Source organism: Labrus mixtus, chromosome 3 (assembly GCF_963584025.1).
Source record: "Labrus mixtus chromosome 3, fLabMix1.1, whole genome shotgun sequence".
NCBI lineage: Eukaryota > Metazoa > Chordata > Actinopteri > Labriformes > Labridae > Labrus > Labrus mixtus.
In genome coordinates this window covers 32,305,801-32,331,219 of record NC_083614.1, presented here as the reverse complement: position 1 = coordinate 32,331,219, position 25,419 = coordinate 32,305,801, and the positions used below count along the sequence as shown (strand labels likewise).

The 25,419-nt window shown below is 42.3% G+C and overlaps 2 protein-coding genes across 2 annotated transcripts in view; both read right to left on the bottom strand.

Annotated features, from left to right (window-relative positions):
- The window catches only part of LOC132971836 (interferon-induced protein with tetratricopeptide repeats 1-like), a 41,228-nt gene extending 25,683 nt beyond the window's left edge, over window positions 1-15,545 (bottom strand). The window contains exons 1-2 of the mRNA XM_061034611.1: window positions 15,187-15,545; window positions 5,176-6,542 (exon numbers count right to left, since the gene is read on the bottom strand). Of these exons, the coding sequence (XP_060890594.1) occupies window positions 5,249-6,542; window positions 15,187-15,191 (1,299 nt within the window). The 5' untranslated portion in view covers window positions 15,192-15,545 and the 3' untranslated portion in view covers window positions 5,176-5,248. The remainder of the gene's footprint in view (window positions 1-5,175; window positions 6,543-15,186) is intronic.
- LOC132971859 (interferon-induced protein with tetratricopeptide repeats 1B-like) lies at window positions 4,198-25,406 on the bottom strand. The gene is made up of 2 exons (XM_061034627.1): window positions 21,745-25,406; window positions 4,198-4,925 (listed from the first exon to the last, which is right to left on the bottom strand). Exon 1 carries the CDS (start codon window positions 23,364-23,366, stop codon window positions 22,038-22,040), a length of 1,329 nt encoding a protein of 442 aa, XP_060890610.1. The 5' UTR covers window positions 23,367-25,406; the 3' UTR covers window positions 4,198-4,925; window positions 21,745-22,037.
- Between the last annotated feature and the right edge of the window lie 13 nt (window positions 25,407-25,419).

The following is a 25,419-nucleotide window of genomic DNA, read 5'->3' as shown; positions in this document are numbered from 1 at the left end:
CTCTGTATTTACAGACAAATTAACAGAAACCGATGAATTGTGTTGTGAGCCGGGATCAAACATCTCCCCTGATAAAAGAAAAAACGTGTGATTTAGGAGAGACTACGGGGTTTCCTATTGCGCGAGACGCTAGCTTAACATTCACGACTAATGAATAACTTTATGAATATTATTCAAAACTCCGCAGAACTGATACGGGATGAGTCGAATATGATCAGTATCTGAAAACCACAGTTTGATTTCATCTAAAAAAATACTTTAAAATGTGTTTATCGACGGAGCGTGAATCATCATTAACCTACCTCCGACCAACCTGTCAACGGCTCTGACCACATTCCTCCGTCATCACACACACTGTGGCAATTCTAGAGTCTCTTGGGGATTATTCCTCTTCATTTTACTTTGTTGACTTTCAGAAACTCATTTTGGTTTTCAAAGCAATAATGGATGTGACACTTAGCAGGGCAACAACAATGAGTGCTGTCAGATGTGGCCCCCTTAGGGAGGTTTCCTACTGTCATTTTGGGCCACTGCTTTGGTTTACATTTGTGAGCCCTGAGGGGCCCCTACTGGTCTGGGGCACACACACACACACACACACACACACAGACTCCAGAATAAACATTCAGGAGAATAATGTATAACTCAAAACAAGATATACAATGAAAATCAAGTGTTTTGGGGAAATTCATATGCTGTCAATATCAACCTGTTGCACTGACAGACTATGAGGTTTTTGTTTTTCAACATCGGTTTTCCTTTTATTCCAGGATTCAGCCCAAAACTTCAATTCACCATCAATGATGAGCCGGAGCCCGGAGTGGGGCGGAGTCAGTACAGGAATGCAGCATATAGACAATGTGTGTTATGGAAAATCAACTGGAGAGATACAACAAGTCACAATATACATGGGTAACACTTTACAATAAGGTACACACATTTTGCATACTTACTGGGAGACGAATGGGAAACTAACCACTAGATATAAACCGGAGTGCATATGTGAAAAGGGCTCTAGGTAACCATTAGTTAACAGGTAGATTTGTGTGGTTTATCCAGCTTTCATTATCCGTTAAATAATCATTAGCTACTCTACAACATGTGATGAAGAAGTAATCCATATCTACCCAGTACTTAGTGGTTTTCTAATGGTTACTTGAAACTTTAATCACGTTATTTTTGCATTTCAGCATGAGCATACAAAATAAAGTTTGGGTTTGGTGCTACATTACACAAATTTCCTACCAACATAACTTGAACTGCTCTTCTGCTGTTGTTTGTTTGGAGCGAGAAGTGGTTCATCCATGCCATGATTGATGGTTAGTCTTTCACTGTGCCAAGACACACATGATCAGAACATGTGCTGCTGTGAAATGTTCTTATTCTCCCTGACACAATAAGTGTATAAAAGGCTCAGACAGTAGGTATCGTTCCTGTTAATTGCTCACGCTCCTCCTGCGTGTTGATGACGTAAGCATCTCAAGCTTTTTGCTTCTGCCTTTTCCTTTTCAGTCGCTACATAACACATGACTGTTGACTATGTTTGAACTGTCTGTATTGTTTAAAAATGATTGTAGATGTATAATGGCTGAATAAAATACTCATACATACATGAAGAATTAAAAAAACCTACAATCTACTAACAGGAATCTCAGATCATAATATAATTTTGTTCTCACAAAAACTCTCAAAAACAAGATTTCCCAACTCATACACAACTAGAAGTTGTCATGAGTTCATTCCACAAAACCAAATTCCAAGTCTGGACGCAGCTCTCAAAGAGAGTGACTGGAGTGAAACTCTCATGAGCGTGGAAGCTTGCTGTTATCACCCCAATTTTTAAATCTGGTGATAAAACAGAAATGGCAAATTACTGACCTATCAGTATTCTACCCGTAATCTCCAAAAGAGAAGTGGGTCGCAAAACAACTGAATATACACTTAAATAATGGCCTTAAAATCAAAAGCCTTCTTGATAGGAATGCCTGTGTAGGTGCTGTATTCCTGGACCTCAAGAAGGCTTTTGATACCGTCAACCATACTGTTCTTATCTCAAAATTAACTTGTTACAATTTTTCACAGGAAGCACTACTCTGGTTTGAATCATACTTATCAATTAGAAAACAATGCGTGTCCATCTCTGGCACCAAATCCTCTTACCTTGACTGTCCAACAGGGGTCCCACAAGGCAGTATTTTGGGACCTATTTTATTTACTATTTATATAAATGACCTTCCGGAAGTGTGTAAAAATGTAAACATTCAAATGTATGCTGACGATGCCGTTGTTTTTGCACAGGGCAGAAATACTCATGAAGTCTCACAAATTTTAACAACAGCCATGACCCAAGTGCAAAGCTGGGTCAAAGATTCATGTCTTCAATTAAACGCAAAGAAAACGGTCTGTATGATGTTCACTAAACAGCCAACCAGCCTTCAGCAATCCGGCGTTTACCTGGAAGGTGTAGAGCTTAGTCTAGCTAATGAGTTTAAATATTTAGGCCTAACATTGGACCCAACATTAACATTTAAAAAACACATCAAACAATTAACAAAGACGGTAAATTTTAATATAAACAATTTTAGACAGGTAAGATCCTTTATGAATATAAATGCTGCTCGAATGGTTTTACACTTGATGATTTTTTCACATATTGAATACTGTATAACCACACGGTCACTTTCTGCTGGCACAACACTTAAACCAATACAATCTCTTTTTAAAAAGGCCATAAAAATCTTTGACAAAAAGCCATTTTCGTTTCACCATTGCACTCTTTTAGATAAACATAATTTACTAAATTTCCATAATTTTGTTCATTTTAAAAATGCATGTTTTATATATAAAATTTTGCACAGACTTGCTCCTCCTCCTTTGAAGGACTTTATAAAGCTGAAATCTGCCAGTGGGATCGGCACCAGGGCCACAGCCCGAGGAGACTGTGAGGTCCCATACAGACGCACTACATTCAGACAAACTGTTCTGTCAGTCAAAGGAACTAAATATTGGAATATTCTCCCACTCACAATAAGAGACTCACAAACATATGCATCCTTCAAAACACACCTCAAACAGTGGATAAAAGAAAACCAAGTCTGTGACCACTTTTAACCTTTAACCTCTATTATTGTCTTGTGTCACTTGTGCCTTTGTATTTCATTTGTATTTTATTTGTAATTTGTCTTTCTCTCTTACCTGCCTAGGGACAACAGATGGAAACTAGCACTTCTGCTATAATCTGGCATTTTTACAGCTGTAATTGTTACAGCTGTTCATTCATATGCACTATCCCAAACAAATAAATAAATAAATAAATAAAATAAATGATCAGTTTGCCAGCGTGCGTGTGTTCGGAAAGGAGAGCGGCAGATTATAAATTCACCGTACTCTGCAACATGATGATGAATCAGTTTATGGACGCCATCTTGTAATACTCTTAGTTTACCAGCAGATGGCGCCTGTGCTACTTGTAAACCCAGACAGTAAAGTGTATGTGAAGTTGTTAAGCTGTCTAAAGAGCTAATTTCTTCCAGTTATGTTTGTTGAACTCGAATATTTCTGCCAAATAACTTACTCTAATAATTATAAGGAATATATTATGTTAGAAATGAGTGTTAGTTTTCTATTTAATCTTTGTGCTGGATGTGAACATTGTTATTCATGTCATGTTTGTGACCCTGTATAAACCAGCTCTCTCAGAACGCTCCGTTTTGGTGTGTGTGTCTCTTTAAATGCAATGAGCCCCCCTGAGTTTTCCTAGTAGACATCACTCCTCTGTAGAGAGAATAAAAATGGCGGATCTGCGCAAAAGTTTTGTTCTAGGCTGGGGGTGGAGCCCATGGGTGGAGATACCAGGGGGGAGGGGAGGGGATTTTTTAAAACCAGAATCCCACTGTGACATCACAAGGAGAGCACATTTGAAACTGAGCATTTTTCTCTGTGTTGTAAGACTTATGCAGACCTCAAACAAAGGACTGGATGGGTTTATCAGGTTACCCAAATATATGTTCAAAAACACTGAAGAAGTGGATTTTTCATAATATGTCCCCTTCAGGATTTTAAAAATAATTTAGTGTGATAGGCTTTAGCAGAATTAGGACGCTTATGATCCGACGAGGCTTGAATTTCTAGCTCCGTCCTCCCGATAGTTTAGAACTGAAGAAGGTGAAACCACTGAAACAAACAACTTCAAGACGATTTCTTGGTGTGCACACTGTTCATTTATTGGTATAAAGCTTAAACACAGCTTGAGCAAACAGGAGCATCTTAATATATAATTTTCAGGTCACAGCAAATAAATTTTCACATGAACAATGAGGACTTTAAATATCCAAAGTGAAGCACATTCTTATAAAATCCATTAATTCTAAACACTGAAAATACAGCATTGAAAAAACACAACAGAAGCAAAATACATGATAATCACAATTCACACATTTCTTCATTAAGTATTCACCATGACGACCGTGTTTTACAGAGGACGTCACACCTACCAGGAGCTAGGGTGTAAGAATTAAAGGTCACATATCCTCCTCCTCTTCTACAGTTTAAATGAGTCTCAGAGCTCCTCAAAACATGTGTGTGAAGTTTCTTGTTCTAAATCCACTCTGATCCTGTATTTGATCATGCCTATAAACCCCTCTATTTCAGCCCTGCTCAGAACAGGCTGTTTCTGTGTCTATACCTTTAAATATGCAAATGAGCTGTGTCTGACCACGCCCCCTCTCTGGAAGGGCTTGGGTGTACTCGGTCTTTCTCTCTCCATGTCCTATTGTTTACGGTGAGAAGGCAGACTCAGAGGGCAGAACAAACACCTAGCTGTGGGAGTGTCACCCACCTGGGGGAGGGGCTACTGCCCTTTGTGATGTCATGAAGGGAACTCCGTCCTGAATTAGTAAGTCGTTCCCAACTCTCTCTCTCTCTCTCTCTCTGGTTTCTAACTCTATCCACTGTCCTATCTCTAAATACACGAATAAAAGCCCCAAAATAAAAATAATTAAGAAAATATTAAAAATAAACCTTCCTTTAATTTATTTCAAATAGTTTTGAATAACAAGAAATTAGTTTTTAGTTAGTTTTTATCCTTATTTTTTGGATGCCCTGGAAGAATTGGCCCCCCTCCTGTTTTTTCATTCTTCTTCTGTTGCTCTTTATTACCACATGAAAGCAAAACACCTTTGTAGAAATTAGATGTTGTTTTTTTTTTTGCTTGGACAAAATTGTTCCCCCTAAATTTGCCTCCCTGTCTTTACTGCGTTGGCTCTTGCAGGTTTCTGAGAAACTCCTCTATTTCTCTGCACATTATGCCTCTATCTATAGTCTTCTCCAGCATTCTGATGCTTTTCTTACGGAAGGAAGATATTTCTGGTATTGCTGCTGCCTTCATGTGATACTGTGTCGACCCGTGGGAGTCATTTTGATTAAAGTATAAATGATCTGCATATATGCTGTAAAGCATCTGTTTGTCTTCAGGTTCTGCTGGTTCATTTTTGAGCAGTTTCTGAAATATCTGCTCAGCTTTGGCCTTGCTGTGATGTGACTTTGCATAGATAGTTGCGAGGTCTGTTTCCTTTTTGAGTGAAGAGTGAGGGTAAAGAGAGAGCAGCTCCTCGTGGAGAGCGATTGCTCTGTCCACCGTGCTTTGTTCTGGGGAACTACTGCTTTTATAAACGATCCTCCATCTGTAGCAGAGTGCAACAAATCTCTTCAGATAACGCACATCTGGATGTTCTTTCTGAACTTTCTCTGCCAAATCAATGGCCTCATCAACTGATATGTGGTCTACGTAAAGGTTTAGTAAGGCCCACATGCCACTGCCACTGCAGCACAGAGTGCTCACATTTCCAGCCAACTCACAGACTTCATCTCGAATGTTTTCTCCTTCATTAGCCCGTTGTTCAAGGTAGAGCGCAGCGAGGTGCAAGTTCTCTGGATCCCGTTCCTTGGCTTGTCTCATTTTCTCCAACAGGTCAGGGTCCAGCCTTGGGTCACTGAAGTTTTGGGCATTCTTTAACCATATGACATAGCTGGTGTTCCAATCCACCATGTCCGGCTGCATCCTGGCAGCTTTCTCGTAGTAATCAACAACCAGATTCATGTCCTCTCCGAAGAACATCAGGGTCCAGGCCTTTTCAGCGTAGATCTCTGGATGGAGGTCGTCCTGGGATGGAGATGGGTATTTTTCCATCAGGGCATCAACCTTTGACAGGTAAGCCTGACTCTCCTCTTGATCTCCCATGTGGTGGTGCAGCCAGGCCAGGTTCCCGTAGTTCACCACTAACCAAGGACCCTCATCTGCATCTCTCAGCTTGTTGAGGGTCTCTGCAGCCTTCTGGAACAAACTCTTAGCCTCTTCATTTAACCCCAGTTTATACTGAATGATCCCCCACAGGTTGTAAATGTGGCCCAGCCATTGATTTCCCTCCTCTGTGCTGAAGTCCTCCATCTTGTCTGTGAGACGTAAAAGTTTCGGCCTGCTGCGGTCCAGGTTCCAGGTGAAGTGGCACTGCAGGGACTCCAGTGTGGTTTGACTCTGAGCAGCACTGATGGAGAATAAAAAACAAACATTTAAACACATCAGCAGCTAGTTTTGACTCTTGTGTTCTTGTTCGTTATGTCTCGTCTCGCCGTGTCTCCTCTACTCTTCTAAACCTGAGCTGTCAATCACCTTTATTACCCTATTATATAGTCAGATAATTAAGTAAACTTCTCAGATAAATAAAAAACAGACTAAATTATTTGGTGGACATCACTGCATGGGCTCAGGAACACTTCCAGGAGACATAGTCTGTGAACACAGCTCATCTCTGGATTCACAATGTTAGCTGAAACCCTACCATGTGTAGGGTTGCCACCTTCCAAGCAGGAAAATAAGGGACACCCAGCAGCGGGGTGCAACTCAGTAGGGGCCTGACCACCACTGGCCCAACAGTGGGGTGGGGCACCAGTTGTAAAACGTGGTTTTAATGAAGTAATAAGAGTCATACTTAAATTATAATTATTAATTAACGCTTTTTTTTCTGAAATAATTTACAAAAACGCAAAACTTCAGTGTAAAGGCAGATACAGTAATGTATGCACAATGAAATGCACCTAACACGACTTCAGCAGATGATTACTACTAGCTATTTAATTTACAACTTAACTTAAAGTTCAAATAAAGTTATTAACTTAACATTAATTCATTAACAGAGTATTATTGAAGTGCTTTTGACACTGCTGTAACATAGAGAGGAGGATGACAGGTTTTTAATTAAATAAACAGTAAGAATTTAATAGTATTTTCATTCATTCATTCTGTCCTTCTGTCTTTCGTTTTTGTTGTTTTCTCATGAAATCATGAATGATACTATTAATATGGTTTTGAACTATTTTCTTATTGTATTAATTAAGTGTCTACTGTCGATATATTGATGTTGTATTGATGATATCTCGCCCAGGTCATACTGTGAATACAGATTTGGCTAAAATAAATGTCATCTTTTTTTTTTTGTACCGAAAAATATTCACACTATCCAAACTATACTGGAATAACCTATCTATAAACATGGGAGAAAATATATTAAGTAGGCCTACAATAGTTTCCTTTACATTATATTAATTCAGTATACTGAACTTTCGTGGTCATTCAGTAGGCATTTTTGAGGTCCACGCAGTATACTGAACATTTCAGTATGGATACTAACTTCCGGGTTTCATGCAGTATGGATCGGATGCGTGCTTTCAGGAAATGAATTGTATACTAACTCCCACAATGCTGTGCGAAATTAAACGTAAATCAAAACAAACGAGCGTGGATTAATTGAATAAATATTTAATCTAGAGTTAAAGTCCCGACTGAAATCACTACTTTTAATTAACAACAGAAAATATAACAAATATCTGCATTATTATAAAACCTTTCTCCCTCTATTTAAATAATGATGTCACTATTTAAATGCATCTTTATTGGTTTATTTTATATTCTGTATATTACTGTCTTTCATTTGTTCTTTATGTACTGTGTGTTATTTAGTTATTTAATCTGCCTTTTACTTGATTTACATTGTGATATTGTTTTTTGTTTACCTGACTGTATATGAGCATTACTCTTCTTGAATAAAGATAAACAAAAAAAAACGAACAAAAAAACGGGTGAATGCGGCCGGTTCGGGAAACGTAAATGACGTCACTTCCATACTGAATGAATCAGACGAAGTAGGAACAAATATCTGCCTACTGTGTGTGCATACTGAATAGAAGGTACTAACAGTATGCAGCACGGATAGTACGTACTGCATACTGCCTACTGCCTACTGAAAGATTGAGTATGTACTTGGCAATTCGGATACAGCCCTGCAGACATGTTTCCTTCTGACTCCTATGACTTTCTCTCACACAATCACTGACGAGCTCTCATTGCTTATGCCAAAAAAGAACCAAACAAACCAACGGACGCTCCGAGGAGGCGGGAACTAGCCGGCTGAATCGGGCTGAATGATGCTGAGTTCAAGGCATCTTGGAAATACGGGACAAACCGTGTCTCGTATTGATTCAAAACGGGACGCAATATCAAAGTGTAAAATACGGGACGATTCCGTATTTTAAGGGACGGGTGGCGACCCTAACCATGTGTCATGATTTGGTTTTGTATTTGAGTTTCCGTGTTTTATCCCAGTGTTGCTGGTTTTTCCCTTGTGTGTTTCCTAGTTTTGTCTTCAGTGTTTTCTGTTTTATTTTGTCATTTATTATCCTCGTGTATCTCTGTGTTCTAGTGTGTTTTGTTAGATTTCTTGAGTTCTGTGTGTCTTTAGTGTTTCATGATTTAGTTTGTAGTTGTCCTCAGTGTTTCTTGTATTCCTGCCTCTGTGTGTTTCCCAGTGTGTTTGCCCTGATTGTCTTCACCTGTGTCATTAGTCTCACCTGTGTCTGATTACCCCATGTCTATTTAGTCTCTGTGTTTCTTCCCTTCTGTGGCAGTTCGTTGGATGTGTTTGTCGGTGCGAATGTTATGTCAGTGTACCGGTGGCTCCCTGTTTTTGAGCCCTGTGTTTTTGTTGAACTTGTTGAAGTAAGTTTTTGTTTGGCTTTTTGTTAAAATAAATAGTTTAGTTAATTCTGCATTTGGGTCCACACCTCCTTGTTTTTCAATTGTGACACCATGCAAAGCGCAAGCTGTATATAAACCAGATCCAGAAACATTGCTGGCTCTCCTTGGGCCTGAGGTCGTTTAAAATGGACTAAGTCGAAGTGGAACACTGTCCTGAGGTCTGACAATTTGAAATCTTTTTAGAAAAAATGGACGCTGCATCCTCCGGGGCTAAAGAGGAGAGGGACCATCTGGCTTGTTATCAGCGCTCAGATAAAAAAAAAAAACAGCACCTGTGATGGTATGGGGGTGCATGGGTAAACTGCACATCTGTCAAGGCTCCATTAATGCTGAACCATACATACAGGTTTTGGAGCAACATATGCTACCAAATAGAAAACCTCTTTTCTGGGAAGGCCTTGTTTATTGCAGCAGCATAATGTCAAACCACATTCTGCACAGTGACAACAGAATGGCTCATAAGTCAAAAGCCTCATTTCCACCTAGCGGTCCGGTCAGAGGTCTGCACCTCCAAGGTCGCCCATGGGGGCCGAAAATCCAAAACAGCATTGAAATAACTCTCGAAATCTGCAGGATATTTAATCTTGCCGTGTTTTCTGTTTGTCCTTTATTACTGCTGTCAGACGGAAAGTGACGGTTCTTTTAACCAATCAACGGACTGCGGTTTGTCTCGCTCCAACCTTCAGGGTCGGATTGGTACACTTGGCACCTAATGTGGATCTAATGTGTTTGGATTAAATCTTTTATTGGATGTAAACTGTTGGGACTCAGTTTGATGGATTATTATGATCAGGAGAGTTCAGTAAACCTTCAAACGGTTAAAAGGTGTTGTTTGTTTGTCGGTGGTCTGACAGATGGGTAGATTGTGACTGCTGTTGTGGTCTGACCTGCACACACTGGGCCGTTTGAGTAACAGGGTCAAATATGCTGGTGCATGACCGTTTATGTTTTCATAATTACACAAAATTACCTGGCAATTGTCTGTTTTGTCTTATTTTGTAGTCTGCAGCCCCTTCTTTCTTGACAACAACACAGAGTTCAGACCAGGAGGCAGAGCTGCAGTCTTAAACGCTTCTCTGCGCCTCCCTTAGATCTCTCTCCCAGTCACTATAGCTGTAATTCGAACTGTAGTTATACTACAGGTACTGTGTTTTTATAAGTCATCCAAACGTAGAAAAAAAAGGCGTAAATCGTCAAAATCTCATTAGAATCAAAACTACGAATACGATTTTGCAAAAAAATCAGAATATTCACTGCAGACTTTTGAACATTAGTCCTTAGCATCCAAATCTCGTTTAGTGAATGATCTGATATCAGATCAGCATATTGATTTACTTTGTTTGACTGAAACCTGGCTGTGTCGAGATGAATTCAAATTCAATTCAAATTCGAATTCAAAAAACTTTATTTGTCCCCGGGGGGCAATTCAAAGGCACACAGAGCAATGAATTAACAACAGTGCAAGTAAACAAAACATTTTAACCTAAATATAAAGTGTCAATTTAAATACAACTTAAACTTAACTTAAAAATACAAAATATAAAACAGTAGATATAAGTGGACAGTGATCGGACTAACAGATGTAAACAGACCTATGTGCAGTAAACGAGAAATAAATATATATATACAGAGCTATGTGCAAGTAGGCAAATACTAGATGATAAGTTATTAAGGTGCATGGTGAATAATAATGGAACAACAGAACTAATATATACAATATAACTGTAAGGTAAAAATGAGATAAATAAAGTGACCGTAGTGCGCTGATGGATAAGAACAACAGGAATAAATTAACCAGAACTGTATGAATACTGATATAAGATGGATAGAATAAAGTGATGTAATGCATGAGACCAGATAAAGCAGAGGCAGTTAAGGTGCACGGCAAATATAAAGGAAGTAAAAAAGCAAAGTTCACGGCTGAGAGTCTGCATTGGGTGAGAGGTGTTGGTGTCTGTTGGGGGGTTAGGAGTTGAGGAGCTGGACAGCCCTGGGAACAAAGGTTGCTCTTCTCCTCTGTGTCCTGCAGCAGGGACAGCGAAGCTGGCGTCCTGAGGGGAGCCACTCAAACGCTGACTATCTGTAAATCTCAGTCACTAACCACCTACTTTCCTGGGAGCTCTTGAGCTCTCTTAGGCTCCTCGAGATCGTTGGTTGACGGCCTGCCAGAACAACCCTCCCCCCCACCGGATTGTTGATGGACGGCCTGCCAGAACAACCCCCCTCCCCACCGGATTGTTGATGGACGGCTTGCCTCCCCCCACCCCCTTGCTCCCTATCCCTCTTCCTGCATCTTATCCCATCTCTCCCCCTATCCCCTTCCAAGCAGTCTAGGCCTGTGAAGGCTGTTTCGTCATGAGCCGGGGATCCGGCCAAAGATTTCTGCCTTTTAATAAGACAGTTTTTTCTTACTACTGTAACTTTTGCTGCTTTGCTAAAGTGCTCATGATGGATAGGCCGGATCTTTGTAACATAGCAATAAGTAAGGTCTTTTTACCTGCTCTTTTGTAATGTTAAAAGACAAAGAGTAAGGTATTTTACCTGCTTTTTGTAAAGTGTCTCGAGATAACACTTGTTATGAGTTGACGCTATACAAATAAAAATTGATTGACTGATTGATTGATTCTTTGGTTAGTATTATGTATCCGTTTTGCCCCCTCCCCTCTGCCCTTTTGTACAATTTCCAGTGGGAGAGGTGGGTGTCCATTGTTTTGCCTAAGTGAGAGAAACAATTAAACAAGTCATCATAGAATAAATTGTTATTCCAAGTCTAGAAGACAAACAGTTTAATGACGTGGTTAATCTCTTATGTTGCAAAAACAACTACAAAACATTTGACGATTAGTCGACGATGTAAATCCGTTGGGGGGACAGGCCTACTGCAGAGTGGTAAACATGACCCTGTCACAACTTTTTTTAAATGTGTTACTGGCATAAAATATAAAATGGGCACATCATACTTTTCCAAAAAACATTGAAATGTCTCAGTTTCAACAGTTGTCTGTGTTATTTTCAATTCATAAATTTTTATCTTATCATTTTACACAACGTCCGACTTCTATTGAACCATCAATCAATCAATCAACTTTTATTTGTATAGCGTCAACTCATAACAAGTGTTATCTCGAGACACTTTACAAGAAGCAGATAAAATACCTTACTCATTGTCTGTTAACATTACAAAAGAGCAGGTAAAAGACCTTACTCATTGTTATGTTACAAAAGAGCAGGTAAAAGACCTTACTTATTGTTATGTTACAAAAAGCAGGTAAAAAGATCCAGCCTATCCATCATGAGCACTTGTGGGGTTGTTTGTTCTTACCATATACTTCCTGTGCAGAGGTTTACGCAGAGGCCTCTGGTAAACAGGATATGGGCTTGGTGCGATCTGAACAGCGATATTTCAGCAACTGTCGCAGTTTTATTTTAACACATGAGCACAATACATTTTCCATTACACATTCCACCTCTTCAATAAAACCCCCCAGAAAAATCAGTCGTAATGATGATTACTTAAAAGGAAACACAAATTAAAATCATCCCTCACCCTGCACACTCAAAAAGACCACATCATCACCTCAAACTGGCCTTTGAATACTCGCTCTCTCAACAATAAAAGCCTCATTCTCCATGACTTCATAACCGACACCAATAATGGACTCCCTTTTTCTCACCGAAACCTGGCAAAATGCCATGGACTATTCCTCACTAAACTAAACCACAAACACAGGATACACATACATCGACAAACCCCGTCCCGATGGACAGGGTGGTGGTGTTGCTGCTGTTTACAGGAAGAACATTCAAACTAGCACCATTCCCAACCCTGCAGTTGACTCCTTTGAACACATTGTTTTCAAACTCTCTGGTCCTACTCCCCTGGTCACTGCTGTAATCTATCGCCCCCCCGAAACCAAACCCTTCTTTTTTCAGTTATTTATGACTTTCTTACCCAACTCTGCTCAATTTCAACTTCTGTTTTGCTCCTTGGGGATTTTGACTTCCACATCAATGACAAATAGACTGCGAAATAATTCCTGGACCTACTTCACTGCCTCAACTTTCACAACAGACACATTCTGGACTGGACACAATCCATCAACTGTCAAGTCTCAACCTCAACATCTCCAACCATCTGGTTATAAACATGGACATTGACATCCCTCTTCCCTCTCCAAAGCTAAAACAAAAAATCTCCTTCAGAAACGTAAATTCAGTCGACCCCTCAGCTTTATCAGCCTCTATAACCAGCAAAATCCCCCCCCCTCCCTCTGAACTCATCACTTACTATAACAACACACTCTCCTTCTGTCTAGATCAACTGGCTAAACTTAAAACTAAAACTCTCTCATTCACACACTTTGCACCCTGATACACTCTCAAACTCCATAAAATGAAATCCCACAAACGCCAGCTGACTACCTCAGACAATACAAAGAAGCTCTCAGCGCAGCCCGGTCCACCTATTACTCACACCTAATCCACTCAGGCTCATCCAACCCCAAGGCTCTCTTCTCTACAATAAACAAACTCTTCAAGCCCAGTGACAACACCTCTTCCTCCTTCACAGTTGACAAATGCGATGCTTTTCTTTTATTATTCCAATCCAAAACTGACACCATTTACAGCAGCTTCAACACTCTCACTGTCCCCTCTTCATCCCTACCCGCATCCCCCCGCCTCATCACCCAACCTCTGTGTCAGTTCTCCCCTGTGTCCCCAAATGAGCTATCCATCATCACCACTAGCATTTACCACCACTAAGTCCTCCACCAGTACTCTCGACCCCATCCCATCAAGTCTTGTCAAAAACGATCTCCCGGCCATCTCGCCACTCATAACCTCAATCATCAACTCCTCCCTCTGCTCTTGTTCAGTACCCAAAACACCCAAACTGGCAGACGTCACCCCCATCCTCAAGAAACCTGGACTCAAAACCGACAGCATGTGAAACTTCCGCCCCATCTCCAACCTCTGCTTTCTGTCAAAAATACTGGAACGTGTTGTCTCCTACCCAGATCAAATCCCACCTCTCCTCCAATAACCTGTTTGAACCATTCCAGTCAGGCTTCCCAGCACAGCACAGAAACAGCTCTCCTCAAAGTCACCAACGACCTCCTCAACATCCTCAACATCCTCGGCCTCACTGCAGCCCCTGACACCATCAGCCACAGTATTCTTCTATCCAGCTTAGAACACTCACTCAACATCACTGGCACTGCTCTTTCCTGGTTAAAATCCTACCTCACCGACAGACAACAGTTTATCAAAATCCATCTTTAACTTGTTTTTATTAATATTAGCTTAATGTGATACACCTGATACCCTTCTGTTACTAAAGATGATCATCCAAAGTCCTTAATAAACTCCAAAACATCTAGGACTCTGCTGCACCCCTTCTCACCCACACCCGATCCAGTGAACACATCGCCCCTGTCCTACATATCTCCACTGGGTCCCTGTCCTGTACCGTATCCAATTCAAAATCCTTCTCCTTACACATAAAGCCCTAGACCACCAGGCCCCCTCCTACCTCACAGCTCACCCTCACACTCCTGTACGCAGCCTCCATTCTTTAAAAGCCAACCTCCTGTCTCCCCCACTTAGAACCAAGCGACGAACCCGGGGGGACAGAGCCATAGCTGCCCCCCTCCCTCTGGAAACTCACTCCCTACACACATTCAACACTGCACTGACCCTTCTACATTCAAATCACTGATCAAAACTCACCTCTCCAAACAAGCTTTTAATCTATGATTGTGATGTGTGTTCTGTTTATCTGTAGCTGCACCTTTATGTTGTTTTATTTATGATTTGTGTGTAATGTTGTAATGTCTCTTAGTCTGTCCTTACTGTTCTGATCCTTCTGTCTTTTTAACAAATGTACAGTGTCTTGAAATTGAAACTCATAAATAAAATGTATTATTATTATTTTACCCCAGACAAACAAAAAGTCACAAAAGCAACAAAGTGAGAAAAGTAAACGTGTGAAACACTAAAATAATGAAGCTAAAGGGGAAGAAAAAGACAAATAGGAAAGAGTTTGGAATTAATAAATTAGAAACATGTAAACATTCGTATGCAAGTCAGATACTCACCTCATCTTTCTGCTGTTTCTTCCTCTCAGATGTTTCCTCTTGAAGTTGCTCTCTGGTTACAGTCGCTCCAGGTTCAGCTCTCTAGTGTGGATGACGTGATGTGCAGTAGCAGCTTTAAATGTCCATGATAGAGGCGTGGCACTTTCCTTATCAGCAGGATGTTATGTGACTTTCCTTTCCTTTCTTAAAAATTAAAAATCAAAGCCTCAATATGTTGTCAGTTTTGGTGCGCTTTGGCGCCATCTGGAGGTCTCTGAGTGCAACTGCAGTGTCATAAAAACGGTCACGCCTCCCCCTCTGACACCACGTGCATTTGTTGACAAACAAAGGGTGAGGAAGCCGGCAGAGACGCTGTGAGAAGATGAGGAACCACGCAGACTCAAAAGGTACAGTAATATTACCAGATTTTGATGGAGCCTGAGTGTCTGCAGCCCGTTGTCCAGTTTGTTTATTCAACTGTTACCATGACAACTATAGGTCGTGGGTAAATGGCTACATAGATCGGTTTGTCAGGTTACAAACTTTTTGGAGACAAAAGTAAAGCTGCTAAACGTGAGACAATGATGACGTCACCGGTAATGATGCAGCTGAATCTGTAATAAATGATGTCTGCAGGGATGTTCATTCTGCCGTATTACAGACTTGTTAGGCAGTAGTATAACCAGTTTGCAACCCTATGTAGAAAGTTACGTTATATAACGGTCTGTTTGTGCATTGCTGATGTAACCCCGTGTGTTCTGGCTCTGTATTTACAGACAAATTAACAGAAACCGATGAATTGTGTTGTGAGCCGGGATCAAACATCTCCCCTGATAAAAGAAAAAACGCGTGATTTAGGAGAGACAACGGGGTTTCCTATTGCGCGAGACGCTAGCTTAACATTCAGTACATTAGCCGTTAACATTCACGACTAATGAATAACTTTATGAATATTATTCAAAACTCCGCAGAACTGATACGGGATGAGTCGAATATGATCAGTAACTGAAAACCACAGTTTGATTTCATCTAAACAACTAAAAATATACTTTAAAATGTGTTTATCGACGGAGCGTGAATCATCATTAACCTACCGCCGACCAAGCTGTCAACGGCTCTGACCACATTCCTCCGTCATCACACACACTGTGGCAATTCTAGAGTCTCTTGGGGATTATTCCTCTTCATTTTACTTTGTTGACTTTCAGAAACTCATTTTGGTTTTCAAAGCAATAATGGATGTGACACTTAGCAGGGCAACAACAGTGAGTGCTGTCAGATGGGGCCCCCTTAGGGAGGTTTCCTACTGTCATTTTGGGCCACTGCTTTGGTTTACATTTGTGAGCCCTGAGGGGCCCCTACTGGTCTGGGGCCCCAAGCAGTTGGGGTACACACACACACACACACACACACACACACACACACACACAGAGTCCAGAATAAACATTCAGGAGAATGATGTATAACTCAAAACAAGATATACAATGAAAAACAAGTGTTTTGGGGAAATTCATATGCTGTCAATATCAACCTGTTGCACTGACAGAGTATGAGGTTTTTGTTTTTCAACATCGGTTTTCCTTTTATTCCAGGATTCAGCCCAAATCAATTGTATATATACAATACAATACAATATATAATTGTATTGTTTAAAAATGATTGTATATGTATAATGGCTGAATAAAATACTCATACATACATGATCAGTTTGCCAGCGTGCGTGTGTTCGGAGAGGAGAGCGGCAGATTATAAATTCACTGTACTCTGCAACATGATGATGAATCAGTTTATGGACGCCATCTTGTAATACTCTTAGTTTACCAGCAGATGGCGCCTGTGCTACTTGTAAACCCAGACAGTAAAGTGTATGTGAAGTTGTTAATCTGTCTAAAGAGCTAATTTCTTCCAGTTGTGTTTGTTGAACTCGAATATAAGATAAAATAAGATAATCCTTTATTTATCCCACAACAGGGAAATTTACAGTGTTACAGCAGCAAAGAGCAAAGATTGCAAACAAAAAGTGAACACAGTACAATTTAAATATAAAAAGAAAAAATTAAGAATGTACAAAAAAATAGATACTAAAAAATAGATTTAAAAGATAAAAAATAGATCAGCTATTTGACAAAAGTGTAGTCTGTAATATTCAGTGTAACACAGACACAGCACAGTGGTTTGATCAACATAATATAACATTAATATAACATTATTATTGCACAAAGTCAGAGTGAATTTTTCGGTTGTGTGTGTGTTTTGTGATCTACTGGGAGCAGGCTTGGTTAAACAGTCTGACTGCAGCAGGAAGGAAGGACCTGCGGTATCTCTCCTTCTGACACCGCGGGTGGCGAAGCCTGCCGCTGAAGGAGCTGCCCAGAGCTGTTACAGTTCCATGCAGGGGGTGGGAAACGTTCTCCATCAGGGTTGATAGCTTTGCCATCATCCTTCTGTCTCCCACCACCTCAACAGGGTCCAGGGGGCAGCCCAGGACAGAGCTGGCCTTCTTCACCAGTTTGTTTAGTCTGTTCCTGTCTGCAGCCGTAGTGCTGCTGCTCCAGCAGACCACTCCGTACAGGATGGCTGATGCCACCACAGAGTCATAAAAAGTCCTCAGGAGTGCTCCCTGCACACCGAAGGACCTGAGTCTCCTCAGCAAATGAAGTCTGCTCTGGCCTTTCTTGTAGAGAGCTTGTGTGTTATTAGTCCAGTCCAGCTTATTGTTCAGGTGAACACCCAGGTACTTACTGTATAAGAGTCCACTATGTCAATGTCCTTTCCCTGGATGTTCACCGGTGTGGGAGAAGTGGGTCTGCGCCTGCGGAAGTCCACCACCAGCTCTTTGGTTTTACCCGCGTTGATCTGGAGGCAGTTCCGCTGGCACCAGTCCACAAAGTCCAGGTTGAGTTCTCTGTACTCCCCCTCGTCCCCATCAGTGATGAGGCAGACAATGGCAGAGTCATCAGAGAACTTCTGCAGGTGACAGTTAGGTGTCTTATGGGAGAAGTCTGCAGTGTACAGGGTGAAAAGGAAGGGAGCCAAGACGGCCCCCTGTGGGGCCCCTGTGCAGCAGATGACCCGGTCAGACACACAGTCCCGTGTCCTCACAAACTGTGGCCGGTTGGTCAGATAGTCCAGCAGCCAGGATGTGAGGTGCAGGTCGACTCCTGTGTGTTCCAGCTTGTCCCTCAGAAGCATGGGCTGTATGGTGTTGAAAGCACTGGAGAAATCATAGAACATGATCCTCACAGTGCTCCCAGCCCTCTCCAGGTCTGAGAGAGATGTCTGCGTGAGGTAGATGACAGCATCATCCACCCCGATGCCTGGCCGATAGGCGAACTGCAGTGGGTCCATTGATGAGCTCACCAGGGGGCGCAGATGGTGAAGGACCAACCTCTCCAAGGTCTTCATCAGGTGTGACGTCAGTGCCACTGGCCTGTCGTGGTTGAAGTCCTTGGGGCGGGATATCTTTGGCACCGGTACCACGCAGGATGTCTTCCAGAGCTCTGGTACTCTCCCCAGTTTCAGGCTCAAGTTGAACATGTGCTCCATAACCCCACAGAGCTGGTCTGCACAGGATTTGAGGAGCCTGGAGCTGATGCCGTCCGGACCAACTGCCTTTCTGACCTTCAGCTTCCTCAGTTCTCTGTTCACCTGGGCTGTTGTGAGTGACAGGCTGGAGCAGGGGGGCTGTGTGCTGGAAGGTGTGGGGGTGGTGATGGGGTTGATGATGGGGGAGCAGAGAGTGATGTGCAGGGGGGTGAGGTGGGGGTTGTGCAGTCAGCAGCGGGGGCAGACGGTGGTCGTTGCAGCAGAGTGGAATGGGTAGGGGGAGGGGTGGATGGCTGTTCAAATCTGTTAAAGAAAGTGTTCAGGTCATTCACCCACTCCTGATCCCTAACCAGTTCAGTGTTGGAGTCCTTGTGACCTGAAATGGTTTTCAGGCCTTTCCAGACTCCGCTGACATTCTTCTGCTGCAGCTGTTCCTCCATCTTCCTCCTGTAGATGCGTTTCCCCTCCCTGATCTTCCTCCTCAGCTCTCTCTGCACAGTCTTCATCTCCTCCTTGTCTCCTGACCTAAAAGCCCTCTTTTTGTCCTTGAGGAGGACCTTTATTTCAGGAGTAATCCACGGTTTGCTGTTGGCAAAACAACGTACAGTCCTGGTGGGTACGGTGTGATCCACACAGAAATTAATATAGTCTGTAATGCAGTGTGTGAGACTGTCAATGTTCTCCCCATGGTCATCACAGAACACTTCCCACGCAGTTGTCTCAAAACAGTCCTTAAGAGCCTCTTCCGTCTCATCGGACCATCTTTTAACAGTGCGGGTGACAGCTGGTTGTCTGTGTACCAGAGCTTTGTACACAGGCAGGAGGTACACCAGGTTGTGATCTGATCTTCCAAGGGGAGGGAGAGGAGATGAGGTGTATGCCTCCTTGGTGTTGGCATAGAAAAGGTCCAGTATTTTATTGTCTCTGGTGTGGCAGGTGACATATTGTGTGAAGGTGGGCAGGGTAGAGGAAGGAGAGGTATGATTAAAGTCCCCAGTAATAAGGAAGAGGGCCTGTGGGTGCTGTGTCTGCAGCCTGTTTGTTAATGAGTGCAGGACATCACACGCCGAGCTGGCATTAGCAGAGGGGGGAACATACGCAGCTATCGCTATAACATGCGAGAATTCCCGCGGCAGATAGTAAGGTCTCATGCTAACAGCTAGCAGTTCAATGTCCTTACTGCAGTGTTGTTCTTTGATAGTGATGTGCCCCGGATTACACCATCTATCGTTCACAAACACCGCCAGCCCTCCTCCCTTCCTCCTACCGCTCTCCTTTGTCCTGTCAGCCCACATCAGCTGAAAACCATCCAGCTTAGCATTTGAGTCCGGTGTTAGCTCCGTTAGCCAGGTCTCCGTGAACAGCATTAGGCTACATTCCCCATATTCCCTCTGATGCCGGGTTAGCACCGCTAGCTCGTCCATCTTATTGGGAAGAGATCTTACATTCCCGGTGATGACCGAGGGAAGGACGGGTTTGAAACGTCTCCTCTTGTTCACTTTACCCCGGCGTGGCAACCCCGTCTCCGTCTCCGTCTCCTCAGCTCGCGGGGAACATCGGGTCTTTCGCCGGTTAGCTTCGCAGTGCTACGGAGGGCTAACAGCTGATCGCAGGTGTAAACAATAGAGCCACTGCTACACGAGACCTCCGCGGTCCAAGATGTAAACAGTAGGTTGAAAAAACAGAAATACCAGTGCAAACTCAACAAGAGTTGTGTCCATCTTGTGGTAGTGGATTATGGAAGTAATAAACAAAAATAAGCTAGAAAAAAGTAAGAAAAAATAAGGAAAAAACCCTGGAGCTGCTGTAACATGCGACCACTCGTGCGGCGCTCGTACGCCGCTGCTACTATTCAATATAGAATATTTCTGCCAAATAACTTACTCTAATAATTATAAGGAATATATTATGTTAGAAATGAGTGTTAGTTTTCTATTTAATCTTTGTGCTGGATGTGAACATTGTTATTCATGTCATGTTTGTGACCCTGTATAAACGAGCTCTCTCAGAACGCTCCGTTTTGGTGTGTGTGTCTCTTTAAATGCAATGAGCCCCCCTGAGTTTTCCAGGTAGACATCACTCCTCTGTAGAGAGAATAAAAATGGAGGACCTGCGCAAAAGTTTTGCTCTAGGCTGGGGGTGGAGTCCATGGGTGGAGATACCAGGGGGGGAGGGGAGGGTAATTTTTTAAACCAGAATCCCACTGTGTCATCACAAGGAGAGCACATTTGAAACAGAGCATTTTTCTCTCTGTTGTAAGACTTATGCAGACCTCAAACAAAGGACTGGATGGGTTTATCAGGTTACCCAAATATATGTTCAGAAACACTAAAAGTGGATTTTTAATAATGTGTCCCCTTCAAGATTTTAAAAATCGTTTAGTGTGATAGGCTTTAGCAGAATTAGGACGCTTATGATCTGACGAGGCTTAAATTTCTAGCGCCGTCCTCCCGATAGTTTAGAACTGAAGAAGGTGAAACCACTGAAACAAACAACTTCAAGACGATTTCTTGGTGTGCACACTGTTCATTTATTGGTTTGAAGCTTAAACACAGCTTGAGCAAACAGGAGCATCTTAATATATAATTTTCAGGTCACAGCAAATAAAATTTCACATGAACAATGAGGACTTTAAATATCCAAAGTGAAGCACATTCTTATAAAATCCATTAATTATAAAAACTGAAAATACAGCATTGAAAAAACACAACAGAAGCAAAATACATGATAATCACAATTCACACATTTCTTCATTAAGTATTCACCATGACGACCGTGTTTTACAGAGGACGTCACACCTACCAGGAGCTAGGGTGTAAGATTTAAAGGTCACATATTCTCCTCCTCTTCTTCAGTTTAAAAAAGTCTCAGAGCTTCCAAAAACATGTGTGAAGTTTCTTGTTCTAAATCCACTCTGGATGCAAGGGGCTACTGCCCTTTGTGATGTCATGAAGGGAACTCCGTCCTGAATTAGTAAGTCGTTCCCGACTCTCTCTCTCTCTCTCTCTCTCTCCTGTTTCTAACTCTATCCACTGTTTCTAACTCTATCCACTGTCCTATCTCTAAATAAACGCATAAAAGCCCAAAAATAAAAAATAATTAAGAAAATAATTAAAATAAACCTTCCTTTAATTTATTTCAAATAGTTTTGAATGACAGGAAATTAGTTTTTAGTTAGTTTTTATACTTGGCCCCCTCCTGTTTTTCATTCTTCTTCAGGATTCTTTTGCTCTTTATTACCACATGAAAGCAAAACACCTTCGTAGAAATTAGTTGTTTTTTTTTGCTTGGACAAAATTGTTCCCCCTAAATTTGCCTCCCTGTCTTTATTGCGTTGGCTCTTGCAGGTTTCTGAGAAACTCTTTTATTTCTCTGCACATTATGCCTCTGTCTATAGTCTTCTCCAGGATTCCGATGCTTTTCTTACGGAAGTAGGATTTTTTTGGTATTGCTGCTGCCTTCATGTGATACTGTGTCGACCCGTGGTGCTCTTTTTGATTAAAGTATAAATGATCTGCATATATGCTGTAAAGCATCTGTTTGTCTTCAGGTTCTGCTGGTTCATTTTTGAGCAGTTTCTGAAATATCTGCTCAGCTTTGGCCTTGCTGTGACGTGACTTTGCATAGATAATTGCGAGGTCTGTTTCCTTTTTGAGTGAAGAGTGAGGGTAAAGAGAGATCAGCTCCTCGTGGAGAGCGATTGCTCTGTCCATCATGCTTTGTTCTGGATCAGGGTAATTTCTGCTTTTATAAACGATCCTCGATCTGTAGCAGAACGCAACACATCTCTTCAGATAATGCACATCTGGATGTTCTTTCAGAACTTTCTCTGCCAAATCAATGGCGTCATCAACAGATATGTGGTCTATGTAAAGGTTTAGTAAGGCCCACATGCCACTGCCACTGCAGCACAGAGTGCTCACATTTCCAGCCAACTCACAGACTTCATCTCGAATGTTTTCTCCTTCATTAGCCCGTTGTTCAAGGTAGAGCGCAGCGAGGTGCAAGTTCTCTGGATCCCGTTCCTTGGCTTGTCTCATCTCATGTCTCAACAGGTCAGGTTCCAGCCTTGGGTCACTGAAGTTTTGGGCGTTCTTTAACCATATGACATAGCTGGTGTTCCACTCCACCATGTCCGGCTGCATCCTGGCAGCTTTCTCAAAGTAATCAACAACCAGCTTCTTATCCTCTCCTAAGAACATCAGGGTCCAGGCCTTTTCAGCGTAGATCTCTGCATGGAGGTCGTCCTGGGATGGAGATGGGTATTTTTCCATCAGGGTATCAACCTTTGACAGGTAAGCCTGACTCTCCTCTAGATCTCCCATGTGGTGATGCAGCCAGGCCAGGTTCCCGTAGTTCACCACTAACCAAGGACCCTCATCTGCATCTCTCAGCTTGTTGAGGGTCTCTGCAGCCTTCTGGAACAAACTCTTAGCCTCTTCATTTAACCCCAGTTTATACTGAATGAACCCCCACAGGTTGTAACTGTGGCCCAGCCATTTATTTCCCTCCTCTGTGCTGAAGTCCTCCATCTTGTCTGTGAGACGTAAAAGTTTCGGCCTGCTGCGGTCCAGGTCCCAGGTGAAGTGGCACTTCAGGGACTCCAGTGTGGTTTGACTCTGAGCAGCACTGATGGAGAATAAAAAAACAAACATTTAAACACATCAGCAGCTAGTTTTTTTTGCTTTGAAGTGTGCTATGTTTGGATGTTTACTGTTCATCTCCCATGAAGAAAAGATGTTTTAAAGGAGCAATATGTAACTCAGACACCTAGTGTTTAAAATGAGTACTGCAGTTAAAATTCTACACATTGTATGGTCACAAATTAGACGACACTTTGGGTGGCTTTCCCTCTCTAAAGCAATGCTCATCTGTAATAATCACCTTTTTATACCAGCTATGATTGACCCACGATTTACATCTTTGGAGAGGAATGGCCTGCGCTGTCTGGGTGACTTGTACATTAATGATGTTTTTGCCAGTTTCGAACAATTACGTTCTGCATTCAATTTAAATAGCTCCGACTTTTTTTGATATTTTCAGCTCCGTGATTTTGCTAGGACCCACTCACCGGCATTCCCTCAAGTTCCAAACCCCAGTGGCATTGATCTGGCACTCAAGGCAAGAGTCTTGCCCAAAGGTCAGGTTTCCTACCTTTATGACCTCCTGTTCACAACTAACGAGTCTGCGGTAAATAAGATCAAGGCTGATTGGGAAATCGAATTACAAACCAACCTTTCTGAGGATTTCTGGAAAAAGGCTCTTGGGGCTGTTAATTCATCTAACACTAACACCTCCAGTCTGGTTAAGAAGGCTCATCAACGCCTCTTTTTCCTGAGGACACTGAAGAGACACCACCTGTCTTCAGCTGTACTGATGAACTTCTACCGCTGTGTGATCGAGAGCATCCTGACCAGTAGTGTCACAGTCTGGTACGGAAACTGCTCTGTCACAGACCGTAAGGCGCTACAGCGGGTGGTAAAAACCGCCCAGCGTATCACAAGGTGTCCACTTCCTGCCATTGAGGAAGTCCAAAGAAAACGCTGTCTGCGGCGAGCTCACAGCATCCTTAAAGACTCCTCCCACCCTGCCCACAGTCTGTTTACCCTCCTGCCCTCCGGTAGGCGCTTCAGAAGCCTCCGGACCAGAACCAGCAGACTGATCATTCAGTCTATGGCGCTGCGCGAGTTTCGACTAGCAGTAGTGGTCTGTCTTTATTCGTCTGTTTTCTAATGTCGTCAGTGTATAATCGACCAGAAACAACCTGATTTATATCTCACTGCTCGTCCCGGACCAGGTATGATCACTGGCAAATTTCTTGAAGTATGTGCAGATCAGTTATGTGATGTTTTTACAGATCTTTTCAACTTGTCACTTACTGTGCACAAGGTCCCCAAGCTGTGGAAGGATTCTATTGTTGTACCTGTGGCTAAGAACAAATCTCCCAAAGAGCTAAATGACCTGAGGCCTGTGGCTCTGACTTCAGTAGTAATGAAGACTTTTGAACAATTGGTCAAAGGAGTTCTGACCAATCATGTTCAGGGCCTGCTTGACCCGATGCAATTTGCATATCAGGCAAACAGAGGTGTGGATGATGCCACTATTACTCTATTTAACTATTTATATAAACATCTTGAGGGTACAAAAACACATGCGAGGCTTTTATTTGTAGATTTCTCCTCAGCTTTTAATACAATCCAACCCCACATTTTAGCAAAGAAACTGCTGTCCCATTTTAACCTTGATGCTGGGTTGGTGAAATGGATCTTGGACTTTTTAACTTGCAGGCCTCAGTCAGTCAGGGCGAATGGTGCCCTATCCGAGAAGCGGCTGTCATCCACAGGCTCACCACAGGGGTGTGTCCTGTCCCCTTTATTGTATATTTTATATACAAACGACTGTAGGAGCACCTATGACAACAGGCATCTCCTGAAGTTTGCGGACGATACTGTTCTAATCAGTCTGCTCCAAGATGGAGAGGTCGATCATGGGCCTGTTGTGAAGGACTTTGTGGAGTGGTGCGACCACCACTTCTTAAAGATCAATGTCAAAAAAACAAAAGAGATGGTCATTGATTTTCAGAAAATCTCCCACTCAACCTTCCCGCCTATGATCAAAGGTACACCTGTGGAGAATGTTGAGTGTTACAAGTACCTGGGCACTGTGATTGACAAAAACTTCACTCCCCTTCACCCTCACACTCCTGTA

What these genes read in the sequence shown, in the direction of transcription:
- LOC132971859 (XM_061034627.1), bottom strand. Translation starts at nt 23,366, where the DNA reads ATGTTTGTTTTTTTATTCTCCATCAGTGCTGCTCAGAGTCAAACCACA.